Genomic DNA, 11,332 nt, shown 5'->3' on the forward strand with positions numbered 1-11,332 from the left:
ACATGCTACATTCAGGGACCAGTAGCAACAATAATACACAAAATGTTTTGCACCCCACATAGGTGACAGATGAAGTGCAATACTATTAAACTTTCACGGTTAGCCATAATGGAAGTTATCAGGCACCAGATTCAAATAACTCAAACTACTAAAAAAAACAGCCAACATACACGAAACACCAGTTTTACACCAGTAGCACAAGACAGTAATCTGAGAGAAGGGAAACAAATGAGGTGAGTCCTATGAGTATCCCCAGGTTACTATCTGGAGAGACTTGTCCACAGAACAGAGAAGGACCATCAACAAAGTCCATCTCACAGAATTGAGAAGACAGAATTTGAGGTTTGGGGTGGCCTAGGTAGCTAGAATTTACAGGACAGACTAGAGAGAGAGCTATAGAGAAAGCAAGCTTCAGAGATCTGTAGATGCTTCCCCCCAGTCTTTGTTTAAGTGCTGATCAACTTATGCATGAGAAAACTACTGAGACCCGGGAAAGAATGACCCAGAAAGGAATAGGCAAAACAATCCTTGGAAATCACACAGGGTCTAGAATAAATAACTCCCATCAGCCAGTCTGTAATTTAAAACATGGAGTCCTGATAATGTTATCTTAGGTTTTTTGTATTTGATTAAAATATTAGAATTGAAAGTTACTTAATTCTGCTCCTTACTCAGTACACAACATGCCTGGCAAATGCTAACCTAGTCTTTCTTTGAATATCTCTACTAATTTAGATCTCTGTTTTGTAAGGTTGCCATTTTCAATTTTGTTGTTATTCTAGTTGAAAGTTTTAAATTTTATATTGAGCTCACACGTACTTCCATGTAACTTCCCCATCTTGATGTGACCATGATTCTTAACCGGAGGTGAGCATAATAATTAATTCACTAGAAAGCTTATCCAAAAGATAGATGCCTGGGTTGCACCCCTAGAGATTTTATTTGTTAAACCTGAGATAGAATTCATGTTTGTTTTGGAAAAGCTCCCTGATAATGTCATAAATAATAAGGCAACTGTCAATCTCTGTATCGTTATTAAAACTTAATTCCTCTCTACTTTGGAGAATACCTCCTTAAACTATAATGTAAATTCCAAGACTGGAATTTACTTTTTTTTTTTTTTTGGCCGCACCCCACAGTATGCGGGATCTTCCCCTACGAAGGAACCCATGGCCCGCTGTAGTGGAAGTGCGGAGTCCTAACCACTGGGATGCCAGGGAATTCCCTGGACTTTACCATTGTAACTTCCTTCACCCCACTTTCCATGTCCCCACTTCCTAGAAGCAAGGCTGGAACCAGGTCGTTTAGGTTTTTTCTTAAGGTTTTGTTGTTGTTTTGTTTTGAATTTTTGGCTGCACTGTGCAGCATGTGGGATCTTAGTTCCCCGATGAGGGACTGAACCCATGCCCCCTGCACTGGAAGGCAAAGTTTTAACCACTGGACTACCGGAGAAGTCCCAGATCATTCAGTTTTGATGCCAACCTAAGGTTTTAAATTTTTATCCTTAAGTTGAGGCACTGAAGGTGTAATATGATCAAATTTACCTTTTATATACTCAGTGGTACAAAAGTTTGAAGTGGATAAAATGAGGAAAAAAGCATATCAGTTGAAGATACTATTAAATAGCACTGTAAAGCACTCAGCAGTGATAAACTTACTTCCATTCTTATTTAGTAGCCTAGACAAAAAGGGCATGTACTAGCATAGTCAGAAGAAAAGATGGATTAAAGCAGTGGTTCTCAAACTTCAACCTACACGAATCACTTGGAGCTCATGTTAGAACACGTTGAGGGCTTCCCTGGTGGCACAGTGGTTAAGAATCCGCCTGCCAATGCAGGGGACACGGGTTCGAGCCCTGGCCCGGGCAGATCCCACATGCCGCGGAGCAGCTAAGCCCGTGAGCCACAACTACTGAGCTGCGCTTTAGAGCCCGTGAGCCACAGCTACTGAAGCCCGCGCACCGTGCTCCGCAATAAGAGAAGCCCATGCACCGCAACGAAGACCCAACGCAGCCAAAAATAAAAATAAATAAAATTAATTTATTTAAAAAAAAAAAAAAAAAAAAAGAACACGTTGTTGAGCCCCAACCCTAGAGTTCTGGTTCAGTAGGTCTATTATGAGGTCCAGGAATTTGCATTTCTAACAACTTTCTAGGTGATGCTGCTACTGCTGGTTTGGGGACCACACTGTAACAAGCACCATATTAGAAAAAAAATTATAAACTCATGTTCATGTCCTATCTGAGCCATAGACATGTTTACCCACAATTATTTTTTAATGTTAATTATGGTAGTTACTACATTTAAAACTATGAAGATATCACATAAAAATCTGGATTTCTGCTTCTCCTGAAAAATCATTATGTAAACTCTGAAACCAGAAAAGTACTAAAGAAAACCACAGGCGAATTACATTGTAACTCATCGGGAGAAGGCCTTTCATATTCAGAAATCATGTAAGACTGATAAATTCTACTCCATCTCATTCATTTCACAAAAGGTTAACTTAGTGAATATATACAGAATATTAAATCAACAGGAAAAAAGGTCCAACAGGAAAAGATTAAAGGATATAAACACATTCACAGAAAATGAAACACAAATATCTCAAACATTTGAATACATGCTCACACTCATTCTTCAGAGAAACACAAAATTAGTGAGAAAGCATTTTTTACCCATCAAATAGTCAAAGACAAGAATGTAAGAGTAACAGGTTTTCACATATATTGCTAATATAAGTTTAAATTCACAAAACTTCTATGAAGGTCTATTTGGCAATATCTATCAAAAACAACAAATGAACACTCTTCGATCCAGCAGTTCCACTTGTAGAAATTTATCCTATAGATATATGAGTCCAGGGTTACACGGTTATTCACTAGAGCACAATTTGTAACAATTAAATTCTGGAAAGAATTCAAATGTCCATCAATAGGAAACTCATTATGAGACAGTCACAGAATAGAATACAATGCAGCCATTAAAAAAAAGAAAAGAAAGAAACTATGCCCTAATGAGGAATCATCTCCAAGATATACTGCTAAGTGCTAAGAAATGTGTCAAGTGTGCTACCATTTACACAATAATATAGAATTAATAACTACATACAATCTGCTCGTATATGCATAAGGTAGCATTGAGGGACACATAATAAATTACTAACACTGGTGGACTCGGAGGAGAAAATCTATGTGATTAGGGAATAAGGGTTGGAGGGACATTTCACTGTGTACTTCCCCTCCTGGATTTTGAACCAGGAATGTATTTCCTAGTCAAAGAAATAATTACAATATTCTTTAAATATTAGAAATACCTGCCACTATGGCATACATTCTCCCCAATCAGCTCAAGTTGAACAGTGACCTAGCCCTTTAAGGGACAATTCACTTCAATCCCCACCACCACTTCACTTTTTCCTATCTGGCCCTCTAGGCTTTACATTTCTAAGCCCTGTTACAGACTACCAAACTGCTAAATATTGGTAACTGTTTAGAAATTGAAAAAGGAGGGAGGGGGAATCTAGAATTTTTATTTCTGGGATTGGGAAACTGAGTGCTATCCAACCAAAATAAGGTACAAAAGCAAGATTATTAATGAAAATTGGGGTGTACATACTGAGCTGGTTTTGAGGTGCTTATGGAACACCTAAATGGATAGCATTCAGGGACTTCCCTGGTGGTAGATCCCACAGGCCGCAACTTAAGATCCCGCCTGCTGCAACTAAGACCCAGCGCAGCCAAATAAATATTTTTAAAATAATAAATAAATAAATGGATAACATTCAATAGGCAATTCAGAGCAAACATCTGTCAGCCTACTACATTCTCATTTAATCCTCTCACAAAAAACCTTGTGGCTATTTTCCAGAGAAGTAACTTACCCAGTTACACGACCCCATCATAACTCATTCTGTACTCCAATTGCCTACTGACTTTCTGTATTCCCCATCAGGATTAAGATCTAAGAAACCATGTCTATCTTATCCTAAACTGTATCCTAGCACCAAGCACAAAGCCTGGTTATCTAATCAATATTTGTTAAAGTGACCAATTCTGAATCACTAGGGTAGGATTAACAACAAGTGACTTTGCCACTTACCATATGAAGTACCTCAGTTTCCTCAACTATTAACAGTACCTATCTCACAGGATCTGTTTTGAAAATTAAATGAGAAAGTTCACAAAGTGCTTAGTTCAATGCTTGGCACATAAGGAATCAATAGATTCTAGCAATCATTAACAATGAAAGAACAGAAAGATAGGAAGAAATGGAGGCAGCATCAAAAGAAGACATAATTAAGGAGGGAGTGTCTGGTATCAGAGGCAGCAAAGAGGTGCCAAAAAGGCAGCAAAAAGAACTCATTAGAAAGCTAAGAATAAGGACTATTTTAGCATTTAGACAATCCATGATCACCTTTAGCAATGTTGTTTAAATGACATGAAGAAGCCAGATCGAGACAGGTTGAACAAATGTGTATATTCTCAGAACACACCTGTCCAATTAGATTGTGATCTGATGACCAGAAACTGACACCTTATTCATCTTTGTATCTCTAAAACCTGACATATTAAAATATATACTGAATACATTTGTTAAATGTATAAGCAAACAGAAGGGGGGGAAAATGGACACCAGGAATTCTGCAGACTTTTATCTAAAGAAGCCTGGCTATGAAGGGAAGAAGCAAAGAAAGCAACTGAACGCATATATCACAGAGAAAATGTTTTTAAAAGCATCCATCTTGGGACGTTTGAATGCAGAGATGGTGCTAAGGGGAAGGAAAGGAAGCACCAAGAGACCAAATAGGTAGCTGCTGGCAGACAACCAGTCATGAAAAAAAACCCCACAAATCTCCAGTTGTTTTTATCTTAAAGATTTTTTTTCTTTAACATAAACCCTCAGCCTGTGAAGAAGGCTTTTCTTCTGGCAAACTTTTAAGTTCCACAAGAGGTCTTAACCCTCTAAGCCATCTATTCTGTGTCTGCTAGAGCAGAGAAGCTGAACATTTAAGAAACAACAGCACTGACTGCACTCTCTTTAAATTCTTGGCCCCAAATCTGAAACAAGGACAACACGGGCAATCCTACCACATTCCCTAGAATATGTCTTCCAAGTTTCCAACATTACTATCTCTCCTCAAATCTCCTACACCCTACTCCGTTCCCCCTTACTTCTAAGCCGACCTTGCTTCACACCCCATTGAGCAAACAGAAACCATTAGACAGGAAGTCTCCCTTCCTCAACCACCAAAACTACCAACCTGCTTGCCTCTGTATCCACATTCTCTGCTATCCCTATTTCTATGAACGAAGTTTCCCAGTTAGAAACTTCATATAACTGGCCCCTTGTCATTCACCTCATTGTGGCCATCCCTGATCGTCCAATCTAAAATAACCACCCAGAGCTTCCCCCTGCACTGATGGTGCAGTGGTTAAGAATCCGCCTGCAAATGCAGGGGACACAGGTTCCAGCCTTGGTCGGGGAAGATCCTACATGCCGCGGAGCAACTAAGCCCATGTGCCACAACTACTGAGCCTGTGCTCTAGAGCCCACAAGCCACAACTACTGAAGCCTGTGTGCCACGACTACTGAAGCCCACGTGCCACAACTACTGAAGCCCGCGTGCCTAGAGCCCATGCTCTGCAAAGAGAAGCCACCACAGTAAGAAGCCACGCCCTGCAACGAAAAGTAACCCCCACTCGCTGCAAATAGAGAAAGCCGTGCGCAGCAACGAAGACCCAGTGCAGCCAAAAATAAATAAGTAAATTAATTAATTAAAAATAAATAACCACCCAGTTACCTCACATCATCTTAAAACTAGGGTAATTCTTTGCATAGCACTTTATCACTGATATTCTCTAATCTATATATTCATGGTCTCTATCCCAGTAGTCGAAGCTCCATTTGAAAGCAGAGATCTTTTCTGTCTCCTTAACTACAGCGCCTCTACTAAATAAGACAAATGCTCAATAAATATAGGGAAAATATGCCAGTAAGTAGGAGGAAAGAAAACTGCTTCACAAAACTTTCCTGAAAAAAATTTCCTTGTAGAATCTCCCCACTACTGCCACCATTTAACAAATGGGAAAACTGAGGTCCACCGCAGCAGCTAGAAACAGAACCCAGTTTTCCTGGCTCCCAGTCATCATAGAAATTTAGCATCATCTGTCATCCTTCCTATAAAGTTTTTTGGGGTTTTTTTGGCTGTGCCACACAGCATGCAGGATCTTAGCTCCCCGACCAAGGATCGAACCTGCACCCCCTGAAGTGGAAGCGTGGAGTCTTAACCACTGGACCACAAGGCAAGACCCTCCCTATAAAGTTTTATGGTATCCTTATAAATAAATACAAGTTCAATATCCACCTATGACACTGTAATGTTAGAAGTCAGAAGAGCTAGGTTTGATGGGAGGAGTATGACTAAAAAGGTTGGGGGGGGGAGGTTTCCATATAATGTTTTGTTTCTAATTTCCCTTTGTGAAAATTCACTCAACTGTACATTTACCATTTGTGCATTTTGTAGTATGCTGTACTTCCATAAAATGTACTGAAAAACTGGCAGGGAATTTTTTTTTTTTTTTTAAGCCACGCTGAGAGGCTTGCAGGATCTTAGTTCACCAACCAGGGACTGAACCTGGACCATGGCAATGAAAGTGAGTGCTAACCACTGGACCGTCAGGGAATTCCCATGGAGCTTTTAACTTATGCTTTCTTTTGGGAGATTTATAGTTTCAGGTCTTACATTTAGGTCTTTAATCCATTTTCAGCTCATTTTTGTATACGGTGTAAAATAAGGATCTAACTTCATTCTCCTGCATGTGCATATCCCGTTTTCCCAACACCATTTGTTGAAAAGAATATCCCGGGACTTCCCTGGTGGCCCAGTGGTTAAGAATACGCCTGCCAATGCAGGGGACATGGCTTCGAGCCCTGGTCCGGCAAGAGCCCACATGCCACGGAACAACTAAGCCCGCACGCCTTAGAGCCCGTGCTCCACAACAAGAGGAGCCACTGCAGTGAGAAGCCTGCCCACTGCAACGAAGAGTAGCCCCCGCTCACCGCTTAGCCCACATGCAGCAACAAAGACCCAATGCAGTCAAAAATAAAAAAATAAATTTAAGAAGAAAAAAAAGAATGTCCTTTCTTCATTGAGTGGTCTTGGCATCCTTATCAAAGATCATTTGACCATATGCAAGGATTTTTGGGCTTTCTTTTACATTCCATTGTTCTATTTGTCTATCTTTATGCCAGTAGCACAATGTTTTGGTATCAGCAAGTGAGACCTACACTTCGTTCTTTTCAAAACTGTTTTGGCAGGGAATTTCCTGGCGGTCCAATGGTTAGGATCCCAGTTCAATCCCTGGTCAAGGAACTAAAATCCACAAGCCTCGAGGCGTGGCCAAAAACAAACAAACAAAAGAAACTGTTTTGGCTATGTGGGACCCCTTGAGATTTCTTATGAATTTTAGGATGCATTTTTCTACTTCTGCAAAAAATGCCATTGGCATTTTAACAGAGACTGTGTTGTATCCATAGATCTCTTTGGGTAGTATGAACATCTTAACAATATTAAGCATTCCAATCGATGATCTTTTTTTTGTGGAACCTTTAGGGTGAACCTCAGTGTTTTGTTTTTTTTTTTTCAAGAGGGTGTAATGTTTAATTGGCATCCAAAGGTAATCAGCTAGATGTTAAAAAATAATGTACATCTCACAAAAAATTACATTTGTCCTTGACTTTTGCTTCTCTCTGATCCACGTTATTAATAGATCATACTACAATACATATGCCACATATTGAAACTGTACCAAGGCACTTAGATATATGAAAGGAGACATTAACATTCATTGAGTCATTTAATTTTGTCATGAGCTGACAATTATTAAGTGCATTTATCAAGCCTCATAAAATTTATACAAACTGGGTCACTTTACCCTACTGTCATAGCCCAAGAAACAGTGTATGTTTAAAGCCCAAATTGTAAAATTGCAATTAATCTTACTATTTTTTGGCATTTTTATTTTTTTTACAATTGTGAATTTGTCTTTTTATTTCTGCATCGCTCTATATATTTTTTTCAGTTTTATTTTTTTATACAGCAGCAGGTTCTTATTAGTTATCTATTTTATACATATTAGTGTATATATGTCAATCCCAATCTCCCAATTCATCCCACCACCACCACCACCCCTCAGTGGGTTTTTTTTTAACCAATTTTTTTTTTTGGCCAGGCTGTGTGGCTTTCGGGATCTTAGTTCCCTGACCAGGAATTGAACCCGGGCCCTCTACATTAGGAGCAGAGTCTTAACTGCTGGACCACCAGGGAAGTCCCTCCCTGAACCTCAGTTGTTTAAAGTGGTTAAGTGGAGAATACTTTCGGATACGCATATAAAGATTACCAAAGTTAATGGATGTGATGAGTAAATTGTCTTAAGAGTACAAGGTCAGGGACTTCCCTGGTGGTCCAGTGGTTAAGACTCCGTGCTTCCAATGCAGAAGGTGTGGGTCTGATCCCTGGGGGGGGAACTAAGATCGTATAATGCCGCGTGGCACAACCGGGAAAAAAGAAAAAAAAATTTTTTTTTTAAATCTTCTGAAAATAGATTTTTTTTTGCAGGTCCACCAAGAGAGACTCTTCTCATTTACACATTTGAGCTAATATACTGAACCTAACTCCTCCACCCAACCAAAATATAGGTACACAGGTACATTAGCTAAATCTTTCACACAAATATATTCTAATTACAGTGACATTAATTCATCATAAAGCTAACTTACAAGAGGTTATCCATCTCATTTTAAACAGCCAAATACTAAGCACCAAAATAAGCCCCACACCAACACAGATGAACCTTCCACTTATGGAAATAGGAACGACAAACCCCAGAACTTTAAGGATTACTGAGCTAAACCACTTATTTTTACTTTGACATCTCTCATCTAAAGGTACGAATAAGTAGCTCAGAAATTGTAAGACAGTTAAAGTAAAATTCAATGCATCACATAAGACTTTCTCTTTCTAAGCTTTCTCATTCCTCCTTACCACTACAGTACAAACTGCTATATTCTTTTGTAACATAAACAAAAACGTTAACAACTACTTAGAACTATTTAGAAAGCTAATAAGGACAAAGACTGATTTAACATTTAGACAACCATTAATAACCTTTAGCAACGTTGTTTAATGGCATGAGGGGACAGAAGCCAAATTGTAGCTTTTAACAGATGACAACTGTAGCCCAACTTGATTCACCACTTAAGCAATGAAAGCGGTATCAAAATCAACTCTGAATTGTGGTTTATTTCTCATTCAATTTTCTCTCTCTACTGGCTTGGAAGTTAAACATGTTTTTTATTCTTTCAATGGCTATACTGGAATTATAATGTGCATTCTTAGTAGTTTATTAAACTCACATAAATTTTCTTTACCCTCCCCCTTAAACGACTGAAACGCTTTACCCCTGAATTGCCCCAGGAACTTACTTAGCTAAGGAATGATGCCTTTATTGTTCTAACTAGCTAATTAGATTTTCATGCAATTTCCTCTCAAGCTTTGGGGATGGGGGAAAGGATGAGTAATGAGGAAATAAAAACTTGAAATACTAGGGTTTATCCTAGAGTCTGCCACTTAATAATTTGGGTTATTTCTTGTTTCTTCGAATAACGGCCTGTTTCCCTTCACTGTTCAAAAAATACCTTTATGTCTGAGTGGCACTGTGCCGTTTTCATAGCAATCATGTCTTCTATCATTCCTTCCAGTCCTTCTGTTACACTTCGCGCTTAATACTGCCCATTCTCCTAGCAACCAAACACTGCTAGAAGTGAAAAGACCTCGACGCAGCGCTAGAAGATGCTTCGCCTCACGATAAAATCCCCCAGAAGCAGCCAAGTCCCCCGCCAACGTTCCCAAAGTCTAAAAGAACCACGATGCTCTCCACCACAGACAAAAGAAATGGGCCTTGCTGAGGGCAGGAGAGTACCAGGTGAGCGAGGAGGCCGCGGGGCACAAGCTTCTCCGCGTCCCACGGCGGAAGTCCGAGGCGCTCGGGAGCCGCAGCCCCAAACAATGGAGTTTTCCCGCCTCCTCAGGGCCCCGCCCCCTGCTCCAAAGCCGGCGGAGGGAAGCGAACGCACGAGCGCACGACCCCGCCCCCGAGAGACCCCGCCCATCCCGACCCACCGGTCCGGCCTCCTCCCTCGTGCAGTTTTTTTTTTTTTGGCGCCAAATCTCTGTTAGTTATTTTCCCGATGTGTTTGGAGATCCTACCGGAGGCGCACGCCAGGAGTGCGGGGACAGCAGGGACGTGAAGGTACACTGCCGCGCCGGGGCCCCGCCTCCCCGCCGATAGCCCCGGGCCTGGGGAGGAAGGAGAGGGACAGGCGATGGAGACAGCCGCCGCTGCCCCCGGCAAGATGGCGACCGCGAAAAGCGGGGCAGGGGGCGCCAGCCGACCGGCGTTACTGCCAATGAGCGAGGCTCTCTGCTAGAAGTGGGTTTCTCCAGTGTCCGGCCCTCCCCGAACAGCGACGGTTGTTCACTGGAAGGAAAGCCCTCCCACCCTCCGGTCTGTCCCTCCCGGTTAGCCTCCGTCCACCACCCCCTCCCTGCGGACTGGCCAGTGCCTCAAGCTTTCCACGGTCCAGCTTACTTATCGGCGGAAACCAGCTCCGCGGTGATGGCGGCAGTGGCTGTGGACTCTGCGGCCATCGTTCGCCTGAGGTGGTGGACCAGCGGACGGGATAGTGCCTGTGGGAAAAACAGAGAATTTGGAAAGCCAGAGACTTATTCGTGGACAGAAAATGGCAGATTGGAGACCCCGCGCGGCTGGGCCCTCTTATATACCAGGGCCCTTCGCCCCGCCCATCCACTTCCGGATCCTCCCCCTCGAGTTTAAAGGGCCAGGACCCAGCCCCAATCCTGCCCAAGGACATCCCCCACCCGCACCACCTGGTTCTGCGTGATACCTTTCCTCCCTGGCTTCCTCGAAAAAAGCAACTTTTTGCTTCTCTAGCAAGTCGCGTAAGAAGAACTAGAATCTTGGTACTACTACTCCTGACTGAACGGCGGCCAGCGACTTCCAGAGAAGGGGAAGCTGGGGCTGCACTACATGTTCGGAGCGAGTAGCCGAGAGTCTGTTTCCAGGCCGGATACTCAGGAAGTTAACTGAGACTTTCTGTCGGTCCTCTCAGTCGTAACGGATGGACACGAAAGAGCCAAGCACGTGTATTTCAGCAACGGCTAGAACAGATATCGGTGAGAGACGCGTGGCTCTGAACCTCAACAACAACTGACGCAAGGAAATGCTGTCCTAGGATTGGCCACCGCCTGA

At 41.9% G+C, this 11,332-nt stretch overlaps 1 protein-coding gene across 3 annotated transcripts in view; it reads right to left on the reverse strand.

The window, feature by feature from the left end:
• Window positions 1–10,868, reverse strand: part of NASP (nuclear autoantigenic sperm protein) — a 36,656-nt gene extending 25,788 nt beyond the window's left edge. The window contains exon 1 of one of the 3 annotated variants that reach the window (XM_029228774.1): window positions 10,652–10,803. In XM_029228774.1, the coding sequence (XP_029084607.1) occupies window positions 10,652–10,710 (59 nt within the window). In that variant the 5' untranslated portion in view covers window positions 10,711–10,803. Of the gene's footprint in view, window positions 1–10,651 lie in introns of all 3 variants that reach the window. The other 2 variants (XM_029228775.1, XM_029228773.1) reach the window with 2 other exon arrangements.
• Between the last annotated feature and the right edge of the window lie 464 nt (window positions 10,869–11,332).

The sequence above is a fragment of the Monodon monoceros genome, unplaced genomic scaffold (genome assembly GCF_005190385.1).
Source record: "Monodon monoceros isolate NGI ecotype Baffin Bay Population unplaced genomic scaffold, NGI_Narwhal_1 Super_Scaffold_18, whole genome shotgun sequence".
Taxonomy (NCBI): domain Eukaryota; kingdom Metazoa; phylum Chordata; class Mammalia; order Artiodactyla; family Monodontidae; genus Monodon; species Monodon monoceros.